Raw genomic sequence first — 21,226 nt, 5'->3', positions numbered from 1 at the left:
AAATTATTTCAATTATTTTTTTTTACACAAATTTTTATAAGTAAAGGAAATTGAAAGATTTTATTACTCTTGTAAAAAAATACCAATAAATGTTATTTTATTTGATTCATTTAAAACTTTCCAGTTTCTAATAGCAAAGCAAAACACACAAATAAGCATATTTCTCTAATTAGTCTTCATTTCAAATGATATACAACTATTTACCTGATTAGATTTAAATACCGGAAATAGTCTAGTTAATTGACGTAAATGATTATTTATTTCCTATCAATGACCTTGTGTGATAGACGTATAACATATTCAAATAAATACATTAATTATCATGTCAATATTGTCGCCATCCATAAATTGAAAACATGCGAAAATATAAATATTTACAAAATATTACTGTAATCTGAACTTGAATAATGAATACGGTAAAATTTTTTACAAATATTAATAATGGTACGAGTGGCAAGATAGTTCCATTTGGGAAATTTCTTTTCCTCTGAAACTTGGATAGGAATGAAGAAGAACTTGAGAGAGATAGTGTTAATTAACTCAACTGAACATCTGTTGGCCTATCAAAATTGCACTCTTTAGTTATAAAACTAGTTCATATTGATAAAATGACTGCCACATTTAATTTTTAGAATAATAAATGGCGCGGTGTTATTAACGACAAAACTGTCTAATCATAAATTAAATGGATAAAACGGAATGACTTTGAACTTTTCGCAACTTGTTTCGGGTTTGCACATAGTAAATCCAACAAACGCAACCGCTCTCAAGTTTCAGATGTATTTTATAACCACCTTATTTCAATGAACAAAGAAATATCAAAAATTCTTATATGTGGAAATAAACTTTTTCGTTCCGCTACCGCTGCTGAGTTCTTGTATCAAAAAAAGTTAAATGAAATATATCATTTCGTACACAAAATTTAAGCACAATAAAATGCATATACAGAGAAATGTGTCGATAGGTAGTCTATCTAGTATTATTATAACATCGAATGTTATATGTTCTATCTGAATGTTATTGTATTTACATAAATGATGTATTTATGTAATATTGTGATAATAGTACCAATATATGGTCCCCTCATCTCAGAATTGGTGTGTATTTACAGATGATGTGTAGCAATACTCAATAGATGAGTTAGTTATATTTTGAGTCCATACATATAGTCCATTGGACTCATACTTCTACTACATATAGGATATAAAGTATGAAACGTGTAGGCAGTAGGTATGGATCTAGTGCCAGGCGGGGTATTTGGCCATCAAATTAGCATAGTTGAAAATTTGAGAGGGTGACCCGGAGACGTCTTTTGAAAATATTGTCATAATTAGTGATCTGCATAGCAATTATTCAAAAAAACTAGAATTTTTTAAAACTTTGTCAAGTGATTGAAAACGGTCGGGATTGACAGTTGTGACAAAATAAAAAGTTAGTAAAAATACAATTGTTAAAGCGTGAGCTAAGCCAATTCAATTTTGTGTTATAGTTCGGCCATATACAACCCGCTCATCAGTCTATGATTGCATACAGCTCTAATACTATCATGGACGCCAAAAATATTTGGTTGAACGTGGCATCATTGCTCTAACTCTCTCTTGTAAATTCTTGTAAATATAAAATATCATGTATAAGATATCAAATTTACCCATATTGCGAATACCGTTTTGATGAGCTATTTAAATCGAATATTTGTTATTTTTTGGAAAGTTCATAAAAGATAAGATAAGGTATAAGAACTATTTTCTCTACTTATTTTGCGTGGGACAAAAAGATTATTACCGCACGTATTTTTAAATCAAATAAGCCAAATTACCTGCTGTTAAAATCAAAACTAATAACAAGTTAGTACCGAAATGATTCTAATGTTTTTCTAGTTTTCTCAATGACTCATTAAGTGTGATAACGCATTATTAACGTACTTCTACGATGTCCAACTCTTATTCCACTTGTATCGTAAATAACTCTCAAGTATCACTTTTTATGGGCTCTATAAATACCACATAATTGTCTCAAATAGTTTCCAGAAACCATTCTAATACTTTATTGATTAATAATATTAATTGTGGATTATATATGAAAATGCGAAAATATTTGAATACAAAATTAATTAAAAAATTAAAGAAGTTTTGTTCGAAAATAACAAATGGTCCAACCTTGAGAAAAGCTTCTTAAATTTTCAACTGTTCGAAAATAATTGTCAAATACCACACTTAGCCCTAGACTTAAATTTGTGTTATATTACAATAATACAATATTCGAGAATATAGTGTGGTACATTCTGGTTGCACACACAAATCTGGCTGCATTGCACACATTTCAATACAGGAGGAGTAATAATAATGATTGTAGGTATTATAATAATCATAGAATGAAGCTTTAGGCTCTTCAGGAAACAATACTGTTCACATCATCATTATATCAACATAATATTCCAAACAAACATATGATGTTCGGATAGATATGTTTAGAAATGCATCTATTTAGTATTCTATAATATGTGCAATGCAATGTTCACATCATATGTGCGAAATATAGGATGATCATAAATACAAGACAAAAACTTGTAAATGGTCAGATGTCAAATACTGGCCCTTTTGTGCTTGTTATTCAAGACTTCTAGCATTTTATCTTTTGCCTCTAAACTACTGAATTTCTTTACTAGCTGATGTCTTTATTAGTTGCCTTTCTTTTCATTTAACACGCTTTTATTAGCTTCCTATGTTTTTTAGTATAGTATGACAGTGTGTAACGGAATCTTTGAACATGGTTTTGACCCCCTTCAAAACGTCAGATTAACTCGAAATTTATCAAACATATCAAGGACCAATGGCAATAGAATAATTTAATAAGTTTATTTGATTATTCATTTTCAGAATTAACGATTTCCATGTCTGGAAATATATACATTTATTTGCGCTCCCACCATATTTATAATGAATTTTTGATAAATAAATAATAGTCTAGTCCCAAAATTTTATAAAAGGAGTTTTATAGGTTTAATGTTTTCATATTATAAAATTCATTAGATATAGTAGGATAAAATTTTTTCCATTTCACTTAAGTTTGTACTATTAAAATTTATAAAATGTACAGTACACATTCAGACAACATAATAAATTACAGCAACAACAAAAATATAAAAAATATAAACATATCTCTCATTAATAATATACATCCATCTTTGTTATAATAATAGTTTTAAATTCAATAATATATATACTTATTTCACAATATTATTATAACAATCAAATAAATGAAACGTTTTTCCATTTCAAATTTTAAATTGACGACCACAGCACAAAAACTGAAATAAAAAAAAATAAAAATATTATACTAGTATTTATTAAAAATTATATAAGGTATATAATTTAGTTATAATACAACACCAATCATAATGGAATTTATGGCATTTCAATAGACAGTACCAGACTGGACTATAATCTACATAGGGTGTGTGAAATATTCAATCTGAAAAAATACGATCCAATATCGTTGTGAAACGCAATATCGGGATGATATTTCCTTAAAGAAATACACAGAAAGGAATCAGCCTGAAAGTTATGTTAATACATTATCCTGACTATGAAACTTAAGGATATGTTGAATCAAAATTTCAATTACAATAGCTTCCTGATACTGGAGAGTATTTGGAAGTTATTGTAATTGAAACAACTTTCACAGCGGATCAGTAGCCGAGCGAGATATTCCAGCGCAATCGTTTGAATACTGACTGGGACGTTGCAGCCTGATCAATTAGTTTGGCGGTAAACTGAACACAAAGTCGTCTCTTGAAGAAGAACAAAGTAACCGACTTCACATGTTGTTTGAAATAATAAATATTAAAAATAATGATGTGGGGGGCCACTCTTATAGATGGATGTCTAAAAAATGAAGGATGGGCCCCATCATTATTATTATTATTATTTATTATTACCGGGGAGTTAAAAATTTTTAAATTGTCAAATAAACTAAAATTTAAATTAAAAAAATTCCTATTATAGTGCTTCGAAATTTGAATCTCCCCACACTTTTCTGCGATTTGTTGTTTTTATATTACAACATCATCGATACCTATACAATAAAAAAATGAGCTTCTCGTAGCTAAATACTCGAATATCACATTCACAGAACACATGATAAAACTTTTAGATTATATTCAAAGCTAAAAACCGTAAAGGTAGTTTTTTAGAATCACAAAAATATACGAAATCAAAAAATTCAAAACATTCCTAGGATCGAAAAGCATGAATCGATCTTTAAATTGAGAATGATTCAAATCTCGACAGTAAGTGACGAAGCACTATGGTCGTAATTTTTATTATCAAAAACATGAAATGAGAAAGAAATATATTTATTTAAATATAAAATGAGAATGCTTTGCCATCCATATGGACGCATAAAATTCCACCATCAATGTTTTTAAAACTCTCTGTGTTTTATACGTCGTATTGAATGATACATTATAGTTTTTGAACCAAAAAGTGACCATCATATTTTTATACCTATAAATATATTGATACCAAATTAAATAGTTAATAATAGAAAATTACTTTTAAGTATATAATCGTATATATCTTTTATTTTATTTTATTTTTTTTATTATTATTCAATATAAAAGCCTTTGAGTGATAAGATTCTTCTTTTTTTTCAAGATTGTAGTAAATTATAAGTTGAAGGATAATAATTGTGGATTTACAAAAGTCATAACACTTTAGCATTAAAAATTCGTCAAATCTTAAAAAATGCACGCAACACGAATTGAATGCAATTTTTTAAACATAATATTAAAGTCCTTTATGAACACTTAATTTCTAAACGATTGACAATGAGATACGGCTTGAATAAAATTTAAAAAAATCATATTTAAAAATTAAATTCTAAATTTTGGTTCATAGAGGTATGATTTGAAATCAGCTCCGCGATGATAAATACTTTGTAGTAAACATTTTTGGAAAATCGGAAATTTATTTGGTAAAAAATTTTTCTTACTATTTGTACCAACTAACTGTTATACAATTTTTGTTTTGCTTCAGTAGTATTAACACATTTCATTTCGAATTACGACATTTAGACATATAAATGACTCCAAAAGTATACATTAAATCAGAGCTGTTGGTAATAAAAACATCTGTAAATACATTAGGTCTGTGTAGACAACTAAACTGTATATTTGTGCTTTTATGACTTAATACCCCTCTTACAGTTTGTCAGTATGGACGACATCAATTTACACTTAATGATTCTGTGATTCACACTACTTTATTAGAAGACAATCTTCCCGTATACTTTATTTCATTACTTCCTTCGCCCTTTTTTGCTCATACCACAAGAATTATTAAACGATGTTAAACTGCAATACTACCAACAAAATCATATTAACACTTGAAGTTATTTCTTAGTTATAATAAGCTAAACAAATTATACAGGATGAAAATATTTTATTTGTAATTAAAAAAAAATTTTTTCGTTAAGAGTTCCGAAACTTGAATTAAATAAGTTGCAATGTATCTTAAAATATTTTTAAAAAGCGTTTAACAAAGTTTAATAATTTGCATACATTATTCAACATTACATATTATATTGCTTTATAAGATACTCTTTGGGATGAACAACATCTAAAAATATCTCATAGACAAATTATTTCAGTTTAAAGTTGGGACATGCTTAATGGAAAACCGATTACTATAAGCCGTGAGTTTGTGACAATGTGAAAATTTTTGATTTTGTTTATTTTCCTTCTGAATGATTGATTGTAAAGTTGAGGTATTAACCGATTAACATATTATAAAGCAGATAGGCAAAAGACAAAATTTTCTTTTCTTTTACACTTAAATATTTATTTTTGAAATAAACACATGGTATATTTATTTATCTTCTTCAGCCGTATTATTACATTTCTTTTTCTTTAATAGTTCATCTATCTTTGTCTATTGCTGGTGTTTTATGTCTTTATTTTATCTGTAAGTGTTGTTTGATTAACTTGCTTGTTGTTGGACAGACTAAGACTGACCAAACCAAATGGTATCTTTTATTATTTTAGTAACACTATTTTTATTTATTTATATTATTTTATTGCAATTGATGTTATAAATTTTTATTATATTTATTAACTTTCTGTATGCTTGCAATAAGATTGTTGTAGTATATATATAGTAATACTCTAAATAATAATAATCCCAGTTTTATCTGTCAATGTCCGTAATATTAAACTTTTTATTTTTGTTTCAGATATATTTATTAGTTTAATTAAAATTATATGTTTTAATTAAAAAGTTAGGTTCAAAGTATCTCTATATCTGTGGATATGTCATTATCGGAATTTAATGTTTGAGCATTTGGTTTATGATTTTTGTATTTTTTATAATATCCACAGGTATTGGCGTATCTAACGAATGCAAGTAGAGATAAATATTCTCTGTTCATCGTTGTGCCCCCTAGTTCACTGGCTATCGACGCCTTTTTTCGTAGTAACGTCACCTTTTTAGTAAATTTCTAGAAATATTTGAATGATGCCTGAAAAGAAATGGGCAGGAAAGAGGATTTGTAAGTTGGCTCTGCCCAAAAGCACTAAACTCCCATATAAATTTTGAATCCACCATCTCAATTTGATGACGCTGTTGAAATGAATAAAAAAAGTATTTCTTTGATATTTACTCAAAAACAATTCTCTACTCAATTGGAAGAGGCTATGTAGATGCTCTTAAAACCCTTAAAATGTCGAAAAAAGCTGTTTTCTTCGGGTCATCCTCATCAAGTCCCGCTTTTGTAATTCTGATGCGCCGATATACCAAATCTCAGTTCATTTGTGCTCTAGTGGACCGCTTAACATGCCCAAACGTTTGTTTCCTTTCAGAAACCACTTTACAGTTTATTAGTATTCAACATACAGTTCCGTTTGTTATAATTTACCGCCGATAACATTAATAATCTTATTTAGGTAATTATAAAAATCGGTTACATAATAACTTGTCTCAAATAATATTTAACCGTTTTAGCAGTAGATAATACAAATGGGATAACAATAACGATTAGCAAAATATTAAATCCAAAATCTTTTCATAACATAAAAAAAAAAACATAAAATTATAGGTATACGCTTGTATACTCTTTTTGTTACAAAAAAAAAACGTTTAATCGTTTATCTAATATAATATGTAACAAATATAAAATTTGCCAAAAGCCATTTAATTTTAAAAAGGAAAAAAAAACCTAATATTATTATAACAACTATGGACCGACCTTACATATGGATTTTGTTATTATTAAATAGTTTTTTTTAAGTAGTTATATTTCACCCTAAAAATATTAATATTTTTGGTGAAGCGTAAAAATACTCTTTAAAACTAAATATGAGTTTATTAAGTTAAACAGATGATTTCAAATTTCAAAAAAAAAAAAATTTTATTTAGTTGTAGTAAAACTGAATGTGCAATTTTTTTTCATCTCTTAAATATGTCGGAGATTTTAAAATCAAATGTAATATACCAAGCTCTGGAGTCAAATCAATTTAATTTCCATTTGAATTTTTTTATTATAAAAGAATTTTGTATTTGAATTTTTTTTAATATACTCTTCAAAAATTTTGGTTAAGTTATTCTCGCCAGAGATTTACTAATTGAACTTAACTTATTTAATTCTGTTAAACTCGATTTATGGAATATGTTATGGATCACTGGCCAGAAAACTGTTAAGGTTACGGATTTTTCCTTCAAACATTTTCATCCGTCTCAACCTAGATACACAGATTTAATGAAAATGTTCACCAAAGAAATAATTAGGAAACAATGGTGTTTGATGAAATACTTGATATTTAAAAAACCCGACAAATTTTTCTGGTACCAAACTCTAAGCTTGCACTATAAACATATCTAAGAACACTATCCATTAAACGAAATTTTTCCTTAGAAACGCTCTTTTTCAAATTGAACCAGTTTTGAAGATCATCGCCTATTTTTTAGTTGTTCCGGGTACGGAAATCTAAATTCAAACGAAACAAAAAAAAATCGAAATTGGTTGATCCACTTAGGTACTACGATGGCACAGACAGATACCCACACATAGCGGTCAAAATTATAACACCCCTTTTTTTGATTCGGGACTAAAAATTATTTTTTTAAATTAGGAATAGTTGAAATATGTACGTTAAATTACAGGTAAAAATCATAATTTTATAATTGTATGCAAAACGCATTAGTATTTAAACATAAATAATTATTATTTTTGTTGACGTCTAACGAGTGATAACATAACATATTTGAAATGACATTAAAAATGGCATAAATAAATTATTAAAATATTAAATAAATAAATGTTGAATTGTAGCACGTAAATAAATTATTATAAAAAAAATAATAATTTATTTAATATGATTATTATTGTATATAATTTATTTATACCTATGTTCATGGCTAAACATTTTAAAAATAATTAGTGCATTTGAAATAATTATTAATAACAATACGTTTATTATATTTGAAAAGAATGTGTTTCTTATCAATAAAAAATTAAATGAATACAATTGAATATGATACCGCGTCTTTACACTATTGTGTTGATATGTAATAAAAAAAATTTATTTTATATATTAAATTTCATATCTTGAAAATAAAATGGAAATAAACAACAAAATTCAATTTGAATTTAAAATAAAACAAGTGAAAACACACAATTGATTGAGTAAATTATTGAAATACCATGTATAGACAGTTTTGATTACTCTGTCACATTACACATACATACATGCCACACACATACAACTGATGTACCCATATTATACATACTATACAATTTGCGCTCTCACGAGTAAACAGTGATGTTTACGAAAAAATGTTTCAAACGAAAGTTATTTATTTTTTATAAGGAACATTTTTTACAATTAAACTTTTGTTCTATCTCTAACGGCTTACAAGATGGGTCCTACGGTCCCAAGACGCAATTGACCAATGTTGCTCATTTACAAACTCGACCTCATTTTTACGTCCTCAGACCGCTATGAATTTCACCTTGATATCTTTTTTGCTACAGGCAGACAGACAACCGAAAATGGACTAATTAGGTGATTTTATGAACACTTATACCAAAATTTTGTTCGTAGCATCAAAATTTTTAGCGTTACACACTTGGGACTAAGCTTAGTATGCCTTGGTATATTTCATATACATGGTATAAAAGTAGTATCTTGTCCGAAAAGGCTTATTGAATATGAAAAACGTTAAATAAATCCAACTTAATAGTTTCAGCTTAAATTGACTGAAATTTGTAACCATGTTTTTTAAAATATTATTACGTCCTGAATCCAGAAAATTTCCTTTTTTTGGAAAATGTTTATTGCTATCGACAATTAAATTTTAAAGCTCCCGAAATTCATATATTATCGATTTACAAACTTCTATACATTTTATTCAGACCTATTCATTTGTTTTATGCAAATTTTTATTGTTATCCATAATTATTCGTCAAAGCTCAAAATATTAACATATTATCGCATTACAAACTTTGATATATTTTATTAAGACCAATTAATTCTCAGTGGCTTCTTGTTTTCTATATATATAATCATTTTCACAAATTTTCTTATAGATAAAATATTTTAACACAAAATGTGATAATATACCTATCCGACAAATCGTATTATTATTATTAACAGAATAAGCAAAATTTGAAAGAATTGGTGGAAGAGTTGGGAAAATACTATTTTATATTTGCTTACAGAACACTCGTTACACTTTTACCTAGTACACTCGGTTAGCTGGAAGGGATATAATTACTAATTATATAATTTAATGAAACATAAATAGTTATTTATACATATTTAGATTCATGTACGATTATAATTATTTATGGTAAATGATAATGAATTTTTTGCTCTTAAACAAGTAATTTTATTATATAATACCTTTCAATAACAAAAAATTACCAATACCGATATATGCATATATCGTAAAAAGCCAATGAAGTATAAAACGAGCATCATTGACAACGCTATAAAATAGATAATATTTTTATTAAAAATCTAAAAACCGTATAGAAAATTTTTTACGTTTCATTTGAATATTTTTTCTCACTGTATTTATTTCAAAATGAATTGATACAAATTATAATATATAGAATGTTTACCTAAAAAAAATGTAAATACTAAACTAAGAATGTGCCGACAAAATAAGTGACAAAACGAATTTAACCATAAAAAATGTCAACTAATATTTTTTACTCTTATATAATTTCTAGCATTATGTACGTAATTAAATTAATAAAATGTATGCCATTTGACAGTTGATTAATTAAAGAATTTAACCTAGAAATATTTCATGTACAATAAATAGGTTAAATTTTATTTTATGTTTTATCAGAAATATTGTGATATTTTGAAATGTATGGAATGTTTTTTATTTGAAACAAATAAATTTGTTGAATGTATATTATTTAGGGTGTAGATAAGTTTTAATTCTTTTAAGTTTCTTGAAGACTCTTGGAAAATTTGGACAAAAGACGCAAACTACTCATGAACATTAGCTAGTAATTTAGGTAAGTTCGTGAGGTATCGACTGAAGAAATGGATCCCGGATATCACTCCTCATACATGATTTAATGGATGTGTCAGAAATAACTCCTTGGATAACCAGAGAAAAAAAATTCCCAGACGACTATTTACTTGCTTTCAAATCTGAAAAAGCTTTACTGTTAAACACTTTACCTATAGTGTGTTCAGTAGTTTCTCAAATTTTGGCCCTTTATATGTCTTGAACCAATATCGATAGCTTTTATTTTTAGTGGATAAATCTAATCTATGTGTATCCCTAATCATAACATCTTATCTCCTGTTCTAAAAATCGTTTTTATATTTTCAGAAATTTTAATTTAATATAAAAGAGATTCAGTAGACACCCGATATAAAATTTTTTTTTGTCATGCTCATCTGTTAATTAATTTTTTTTTGTTTTTGTTTTAAATCAGTATACCTTTGCATATACTTAGATTTAAAAAATATATCCATTGTGTGAGAAAGATGGAGAGAATATGGTGTCGTTAAACTATTATTCTATACTACATACAAAATGTAGATATACAATATTTGTAATCTAATGAACAGGAATGCGCATCCACTTTTAATAAAGTAATAATAAATATATTAAAATAACAAAATCACATTATTCTATTGATGGTTTTTATTCGTAGTGGATCGTCATCAACATAGTAAAATCTATAGCATCATATCCGACAGCACAGGATGTCAAAATAAAAAACTTACAAACAACTTTTGTGAAAATCAGCGAAAGAACGCTCAGTTACTCATATTTTTACCAGACTGCGCAACTTAAAGAAGTGACAATGTGTTTTATCAGTCTATATATGTATGAATGTATGTTTGTTCCTTTGTGGCTAAAGATCAAACGCGTGGACTGATTTGGATGATTCCTACATCAATCGTTTTGCATTAATTTTGTTTGTGCCATTAAGACATAGTAGGGACGAAAATTCAATTTGATGAAAACTAGAATAGGTATAAAATAGCTTAAAAATTTAGTCATGATACAGTTATAATTGAACATCTTGTATAATATCAATGTGATTGAATTATTTATTGTTTGTAAAATAAATAATAATAAAATAATATACTCTTAACTGGTGGTTGAATGGTCATTTGATTGTATACGGTTCGATGATTATTTTAGCCTTATATTATGAATGTATTTCATTTTATATCAGCTAAAGCGACAGATAATAATGTTATCTATATGAAAACGCTGCTTTACTATGTTTATCTATGTTTATCTATGTAGGTATATTCTTTGTTGATGAGTATTCTTTTGTTTATTTGCACATTATTGTAATTATTATTTTATATTTAATAACAATTTATCAGCCATTTGTTTATTAAAATCATAAAAAAGCAATCTCATTAGCTTTCATATTTACAGAGTGGCTGACAATAACCGCACCGGTAAAATTTGATGATAGAACAAGAATAATATACCTGTAGTGGCGGATTTAACAGGTGGGCAAAGGAGTATTTGTTCACTGCCTCCCCTCCAAAGGATTAAAAAAAAATTGTGAATTCACTTAGTATGAAAATAAATGGAGCGTACGGATAGTGCTCAATAAATTGTCTTAAAATATTCTCTACAAATTAATTTCTTCAAACTTACCTATAACTTAACGAAAAACACCAGAGAGTAGAGCACAGAATTCGATGAGGGGGAGGGGGCTAAAACTTCAGGACCCCTAGGGAGATTTCGTACACTGAGCTTTTTACCTTAAGTTTGGCACTGTCTATCTGATACCATTAATTAATTCGAAAATACTATACGAAAAAAAAAAAAAATGGTGGAAGTGCAGGGAAGAAGAATTTATAGATTTTAATAAATGATGAATATAACACTATAAATGCATCTCAAAAGCATACCCATCACGCACATAATGAAAACGTTAGGTAATTATTTTATGAATGCTATTGTTTCATACAAAATACTAATATTCCAAGTCCCTTGAAAATGTCATATATATGTTGAATATAACGAACTGTATAGTGTTATTACATATGAAGAATAGATATTGTAAATATTTTTGAAATAGTAATAAGAATTCGACTAAAATATGGAATGTGCTCTGAATTTTTGTGTCTGATGGTTTCAGTATTACATGTTATTGAAGGGCTCATTTACACATATTATTACTATTCTCACATATTAACATCGTTTCCCTGTATTAATAATATTCGAAGTTATCATATCTAATATGTACGGGATTGCATAAGACCAAGGTCGCGAAAAAACCTATGAATTGTATCGCTACAAACTTAGCACGCAAAAAATTTACATCAACATAAAAATTTTGAGATTGGATTACGACCTTAGTCTGGTTACCTCGGCTATTTTCAAGTCAACTCATAGCCAAAAGGAAATAAAAACACTTAAAATTGTTCTTTTCTAGAAAGTTGTTCCTTTTAAAATGGTTTGCTTCCTTATAAAGCAAAGAAGTATTTTAATCGCGAAAAAGATCGATGTTGGGTTTTCAATTTGAATAACTCCGTTTAGTGCTCCTCAATTTTGACTAACTTGGATGTAACGATACTTGGTACGAATGAACGTATAAACATACTTTACAATTCAATTTTTGTACTTCATTTTACGAAGCAATATCAAGAAATATTAATTTTCATTAGAAATTTGAAAATACACAGTACTTTTTAGTATCAAATGAATATTCCAAATGAATATTACATCTTTTGATTATCCAATTCGTTTAAATTTTTAATAAATTCGATCAAACCGTTTTGAAAATCTAGAACTTGCATCCTCTATTTATATATTTGTTTTTATATAATACATTCCTATCATACATATTTGAGATTCATAACATTGTATATTTGATGAACAAATGATAATAATAATATGACATTAAAAAGGTTTTGGGGCTATCAAACAAATAAATAATTGAAATTAAAAAGTTTCACATTCTTTGTTTTTGTACCTACATATTGTATGTTATTATATTAATTAAGAATGTTTTTTACTGAACAAAAAAAAATTATTCGAAGTGGTTGAAACTTTCAATTTATATCGTTTGAGGCTTGGGCAATTGATAGTTAATTTAAATTTTGTTTCAACCCCTTCATTTAATTAGATACATATTTGAATTCTTTTTTTTTAAATGTCCGACATCGACCGATATTTTTTTATAGTTTATTATTTTGAAATATTAATAGTTTGCTCAACGAGTCTATGGTCTTGTGTTTACAGTGCCCGCTCTACATGCAAAAAGTTTTCAGGTTAAAATCCATCCCTGTAATAAGATTTTTTTTTAATTTTTTTTTTTTTTTTTTTTTTGAAATCTGAGTGAATAACATACAGAATCTTCTCGCGATGTGACGCTCGTGGTTACTTTGATTGTAGCTATGGCCATTCATGAAACTTCAACTGAAAAATAATGGGTTTAAAATTAAACTGATAACTTATCGATTCTCTAGTATTTGTCAAGCTATGAACATGTGTGCAAAATCTAGATCTTTTTCAGTCAAATCAACCGAGATATTAAAAAAAGTCTGTAACCTTGAAATTTTAATTTTTTTCTTTTTTGATGTTCAAACATCTAATGAAACTTATTTAAAATCAATTTTTCAAACAACTTCCCTATAATAAAGCCTCTTACTGTACAGGATACAAGACTAATCCAAAAAAATGCCTTGAGAGCGTAACCAAGCGTTTACGTACCATATTCATCTATAAATTATTACCTAATAAACAAATTTTATTTTCACAATTAAATTATAGTTTTCTATTTTATGTGTGATTCATTAAAAATAAATATTTAAACAATACTTAATAAAGTGTTAAAATACCATTATTCATTTATCGATTAAATGTACTGAGGGTTTGGAGCCAAATGTAGTATTTTATAGTCATTTCTGGTGCAAATTTGGGAAGCAGTTATCAACGTGGCGTCTCATTTTGGCTCATGTTTTTTTGAAACTTTATTTTCCTTATCGCGTGTTTAACGTTTAGGTGCCAGACGAAAACAAGTTTTCGACTCCAACCGAAACTATTTCTAAAGTTTATAATCTTGAAATATTAATTGTATTTTCAACAATGAAATGGTCTTATGTCTATGGTGCCTGCTCCTCAGGAGAAAAGTTTTTAGATCAAAACCCGTTCTCGGCAGTAGATTTGAAAAAATCGTTTCTTTTATTAAATTTTTTATTTTTCTTATGACATGCCTCGTTCCTTTTCATTAATGCCAGTGATAGTGATGAAATAATCAACTAGCAAAGAAAATATTTTTCTAATCAATCTGCTTAAAACGTTCGAAAATTGTTACGTGTATGTTATTTAATATCATTTTTACTTATAAACAGTATTAGAAAGGTTGAAAATTTTAAGTATTTTAAGTAAGCATGAAATATCTTTGAAAAACATAGGCTGAATAAAAATATATTTTTTATCATTATTCACGTGTTTCTCAAAATACACTTTGTTAACTGAATAAAAGAAACGTCCCCGGTAATAAAATTTTGGAAAAAAAATTGTAATGCACGACCTTGAAAAGAGCTTCTTCAATTTCTATCGCCGGACCCTAGACTGACTACCTGCTGCATTAACAGAAGACATTAAAAAGTCTATTAGTTTTTAATTTAAATTAAAAGAAAATAAAAATAACTAATCTTACCAAAGCAACATACACCCAATATTTATTAATAAAACGATTGTAATAAAAGATGATTTCAACGTAATAAAAAGATTAAATTCGTAGCAATAAAAAAAAAATATTTCAAAAAAACAATCATTTAATGTAAACATTAAATTTTTTATTTGTCTTATTATTACATGAAAAAAGAAGGAATTGGAAATTGGTATGAGTAAAAAGATCTGCTGTTTGTTATAAGCAATTTAATCGATTAAATACTACAATATTTACTCAATAAAAATATTTCGTCCCTACGGTATGTTGTTGTATATATGTATTATATGTTAGTAATACACCAAAGAACATCTTTTGATATTGAACCTAACTAATCATAAAAAAAAGACGCGTTTCTTTCTTTAAAACATTAAAAAAAGGCATGTATACATGTTCAAAGTTTTGTTCAGTCACACGCTAGAGTATATTTAATTTTTTTAAGTCTTTTTTGTCAGGTTTATCCTATCTTGTTTTAATTCTCTGTGATAATTTCGTAATCATTTTAATTGTATTTTCAATAATGAAATGGTCTTATGTCTACGGTGCCCGCTCCTCATGAGGAAAGTTGACAATATGGTTCTTTATGCAATGTTAGCAAACTGGCATAATTGTGCATGTATGATGTGAAGAGGGAATAAAATAGTGATTATTTTCTAGATGTAGACGAAAATTCATGTGATATGGGATAAAAGTGACCACGGGTTAAATTGAAAACAATAAGATTGGGTAGTAAATTTTGGCCCACTTTGCGTATCAGAGGACCGGATTTAAAATAGTTTTTTTTAATATCTCCAGAATCAATCCAAAATAAAAGCCTTTCGGTCAATATTTCAGGCAATAATTCAAAAATTACTCACTCTCGAGCAAATAAAACCGATTTTCATATTTTTGGGTTCAAAATTACCCTGTAGCCCAATTATTTTCAATTTTGATAATAACATTTTCTTGATTGTTTCTCGAATTTATAAATTTATGAAATATCGGGAAATATGAATTCTCTACTACTGCGGTAAAATTCATTTTCCAGACTTTGTTATTAAAAAAATTGGTTCATTTTTGAATTGGAAGCGCAATTTTTTGAGATGTTACAAAAAATATTATTCGAATGGCGATATTATTATAGCCTTTTCAATCGATATTTCAGAAACCAAGAGTCCAGCGTTATTATTCAACAAATAAACCAACCAATATGTAGGAACATGAAAATTATGAAATTGTTAATTACTCAAAAACCCCCTTGAAAATAGTTCATAAGACACCTTTGAAATAATTTTCTGAATTTTGCTAATTTTAAATAAGACTCTTAAGTGAAAGAAATGTCAAAAATGATTATAACGCTAGGTAGTGATGAGCTCTATTCGAATAAATGTACATAAATATCGAATATATGAAGAATGGGAATTAAATAATAACAAAAAGGCAATAAAACCATAGAGAATAAATACATACAAACAGAATTTATGTAGATATGAATGTTTCTCCTATATACATGTATACGTGTAGAATCTGCTATCAAAAAGCGATTAATCTATCCTGGTCCCTAATGATAAAACGAATGTTATTAAATTTCCGCCTTATCATCTCAAACATAAAACAGTCAGCAATCAACAATGTTTTCAACAACGAGAACATAACATACATACATTGTATAATACTCGTGTGTTGTATTGGAGTTGGTTATTCCGAGTAGATTCTCAACGACGCACAATCGATTTGTAAACGACATTGAAAATTATACACACATATTTACTACGATGTGATAAAGTGAGATAGCTTTAAAGAATATAATAGAAACTTTATAGTATTTCAACAAAAGAATTAATTAAAATTTTTTGAAAATAAATCTAAAAATTGTTTATTTTTAGTATTTATTAATTTTATTTCATTTACTATTTATATTATGATTTATTTTTATTGTTCATCTTAATAATTTAAGGATGTTATTTTACTTCGCAATTGTAAATGTAAATGCTTTAGTGCTGTTTCTAGCACAAACACTTTCAATTTACGAAGTAAGATATCGAAAGATTTCATTGAAATATAATCTTTGAGAGTTCGTGTCCTAATAGACTTTGTTCCATCTTCCGACGCCAAAGCACTCCTGCTGTTCTTAAACACCTCTAAATAGTTCATAGAGTAGTGGCCGGGGATGGGCCAACCCTCTTTCGGTATCACAACGGACCCTATGATCTAAGATCGTTCCGAAACCGGAAAATTTTTTATATATAAAGATAATATATATTTTTTCAAAAATTTAGTGAATTTATTATCAAAATCCGCTAGACTAATTCAACTCAAAAAAGAGGAGGGTAAAATTTTAACAAAGACAATAAAGTACGCCTGCAGGATCGTATATCTTATAAAATAACAGCACAAATTGGATTAATTAAGTGAACAAAGTTGCATCCTAAAAAAAAGCCAAAGTCTCGTTAAACCCAATACATATTACATCAAGTATAAGCTTCCAAAATTGTGTCTCATTCCATATGCTTGAACTTTGATTCCCTCAATTTAAAAAACCCAATCTTTTTAACAAGTTGCGTATTGATTCATTAAAGAACTTGGAAAGTTTGACATTTTTGCAAATAATTTTTTAAATATTGTTGCGAATTTTGTATTAACTTAAAAAACCTACAAATGTTGTAACACTGTTTAAAAAAATTACCTTAATAAAAACAAAACGTATCTCCATCTAAGGGTGAAGAAGAATTATTATTATAACAGCAAAAAAAAGATGCTCAAAGTCGTATCAATTTAATATGAAAATTATTCAAACTATATTATAAGTCAGTGAGTGAAGCCGAGTAACATATGCTTATGTATAAAATATAATATAATGAAATATATATTATTTGAATTTAAAATATGTATTTGAAGAAACATTTTATTAAAAAAAAATGAATTTGTGTACACCATAATTTAATATCAAATATCATTTACATAATTTTCAAATTTGTTTTTTTTTTTAAAGTGGAAAGAAATATATATCTTTTTTTCGATATCGCTCGCAAACAAATAGTTTATTAATAACACGAAAGGAAGATTGGGGTTTGTTCATATATAAATTTAATTTTAATCATGTAGTCTTTATCATATTTTTATTATTATTGGAATATTGATTTTTTGGAAGTAAATACAGTATTTTCGACTATTTTTCTGTAGAAGTATGAACAATGGAAATATGGAAACTAATTCACCTGTAATTGTATCTAAACTTTCAAATTAAAATCTGTTAAGGTAGTGCGAGCGCCAAGGCAATTTTAGACTTGTCTAAATGACTTCATGAATGAAGACGAAAAATAAAAATAAAATTTTTCGATATCTGCTTGGTTTTTGAAATATCCAAAGCTAAATAATTTAACAAAAAAAATGCAAATTGGATCTATATTTAATAATTGGACATGTATTTTCTCAGATGAAGCGTAAAATTGTAATTGGAGTCGGTGTTTGAGATATGTGGGACTGGGATACAATAAAATCAATAATAAATACTTGCTGCCATAAGTTATTATGAAACTGACGAATTAATAAGATGTCAAAACCGTGGAGGTATTATAAAAAAAAAACAAACACACTGAAAGCTTATTGCAAATTTTAGCCTGTCAGATAAAAATAAAATAAAAAGTTAATTTTAAAATATAAATTAAAAAATCACTTACCCATATGACCATTTTCGTACGGTGGTGGATAATCACCATTGTCAAGTCGATGTTTTTTCATTTGCTGATGATGTAAATGTGATGCAGCTAAACTTAAACCAACTGGTGCGCGCTTTGGTGGACGTCCGGGCCTGGAGCTGCGGAATAGTAGAGAGTTACTGTGGTTAGAGACAAGTGTTAGTCGCATGCATATCTCCAGTATAGTATTTTATATTTAATTTTTTTTTTTCAAATAACAACTTTGATTACTCTCAATTTTTAAAAATCTATTTATTTAGATTCCCAAAGTAACTTTGCAAGTAACCTTTTTTTTGTAACATTATTTATTTATACTGGTTTTGTTTATTTTTTATATTCATTTTGTGTTAGTCTACGCTTTGAAAGCTAAAGCTACTTAATACATTCATATGAAAAAATGAATTATGTATAAAAAATTTCATTAAGAATCTAAAAAACACAAAACTAAAACAAGCAAAACAAACAGCAAACATATTTAGTTGTCAAAACACACCACACATATTGAGTTTAGAGTTACTTTTAAAGAACATTGATGAAAATACAGCTGATATTTTAAGGATTTAGTTTCGATTAAACTTATAACTTAAATTTTAGTAAATCTATAGCGTTTAACTAAAAATTGCTGTTATATAAAAGTTTTTCTTTCAAGATTCTAGACATTAACTCCAGAACTACTCATCTAATCGCTAAAAAAAATATAGATTTTCGAACTTTCTGGATCAATATTGCTCTAACAACCAAGTTTTATTTAATTCAGAAACAAAAAATATGTTTCTCGATTTTTCCCGTTAAGAAAATTTGAAAAAAATTGGACTAACGTTTTCCCCTATTTAGATTAAAATTATTTTCTAAAAGAATTTTTATCTCAAAAATGCAAAAATCGGGTTAATTTGCCGATAAGACTTTGACGTTCTGAAAGTTTAAAAAGTTTCTTTTTTTTTGTAAAACGTCGAATGACATTAAACAACGAATTAAGCTATAAATTAAGAGCATAAAAAAATTAAATTTCATATTGTTTGGCACTTGAAAGTTCATTATTATTTTACGAACTCTTCATATACAGAAATATATTCGAAAATGACAATAAATGATGATTCGTAGAACAGAAATAAATAAAACATATATAAAAAGACAATACAAGATATAATATTTGAGTAAATAATAAAGATGGAATATATTGTAATCAGTCACTGTTATTATATTAGTAATAAAGTGATCCATTATTGTTGTGATGTAGAATATATTGATGTGTTCACTAAATGTTTATATTATGTCAATATTGATAGAAAAATGGACATCATATCGTATTTCGTATATCAATACAACAAACATGATCACATTAAGAAGTAATACGAATGGATATTTGTTTATACAACATTATTATCGTCAATTCTATCATTCATCTACATGTATATCTGGTCAGTTATTGAATAGAAATGCATTTTACTTGTGTAGGTCACTCAAAGAGACTTGAGGACATTGGCAGAGATCGATAAGAAGCACCATACCATATTAAGTTCCAGGTCTCCAGAAAAATATATGATTGTCGAAAACTTTCTGGAGTAAGATGTCAATGTACACATACTCTCAAGAGAGGGCTGGAATAACTCAATACTGTACCCTGACAAGAATCGTTTCGGAAAAAATCTGCTGAATGACAGAAACTCATAAGGAGCATTTAAGTAACAGTGAAAATCCCCCAGAAGTATCGTGTTTTACTCAGATAACAGGGCTGCAATAAAATTCTCTGTCTTAGATACGCGACTGAAAAGTCTATTTACACTTGGTACCGAGTCAAACAAATGTGAAGGAAATCATAAAAGTACACAAAAAGAGGAAAAACAAGAATAAATATGGTAAAATCGAAATAAGTGTGCCATTACCCGAAACTTGTGGAAAGGCTGGAGCAATATGTGCTGTCGATATCAACCTAAATATGAAGTATTACAAACGACAACTTCTTCAGGCAAGGTCCTCTAAATGATTTTCAAATTTAAAAAATCACAATGAGCCTTTTTGCAGAATGTCTGCGCTTCCGTTCAAACTGTAGAGAATAGCTCTTTACGAGACCACTAATATAAAAGTATAAATTTATAAAACTTCAAAAGGAAGCAAAAATCTATTCAGTTTTTGATCATGAAACCCAAGACACGTTAAAAAAAACGGAATCAAAAAAATAAATGGAAATTTTCTATTATGTTGTCAAAATAATATAAAGTGGCTGACAATAAATAAAATATAGTAAGGTATTCGATGACCACGTCAACTCACCCACCATATCATGTATTCGTAAGACAAAAGGTGTGTTATTAGTTTTATAACAGAGAACATAAAGAAGGAATGTATGGTAAAGTAGTAACACAATAACATTT

At 27.5% G+C, this 21,226-nt stretch overlaps 1 protein-coding gene across 1 annotated transcript in view; it reads right to left on the bottom strand.

Moving 5' to 3' along the window:
- LOC123296089 (dachshund homolog 1-like) overlaps nucleotides 1–21,226 on the bottom strand; it is a 305,838-nt gene that overhangs the window by 158,708 nt on the left and 125,904 nt on the right. The window contains exon 3 of the mRNA XM_044877550.1: nucleotides 18,837–18,967. Within this exon, the coding sequence (XP_044733485.1) occupies nucleotides 18,837–18,967 (131 nt within the window). The remainder of the gene's footprint in view (nucleotides 1–18,836; nucleotides 18,968–21,226) is intronic.

The sequence above is a fragment of the Chrysoperla carnea genome, chromosome 3 (assembly GCF_905475395.1).
Source record: "Chrysoperla carnea chromosome 3, inChrCarn1.1, whole genome shotgun sequence".
In the NCBI taxonomy this organism is placed as follows: domain Eukaryota; kingdom Metazoa; phylum Arthropoda; class Insecta; order Neuroptera; family Chrysopidae; genus Chrysoperla; species Chrysoperla carnea.
Note: the sequence above shows the minus strand (reverse complement) of the source record. Positions and strands in the feature narration are given on the sequence as shown.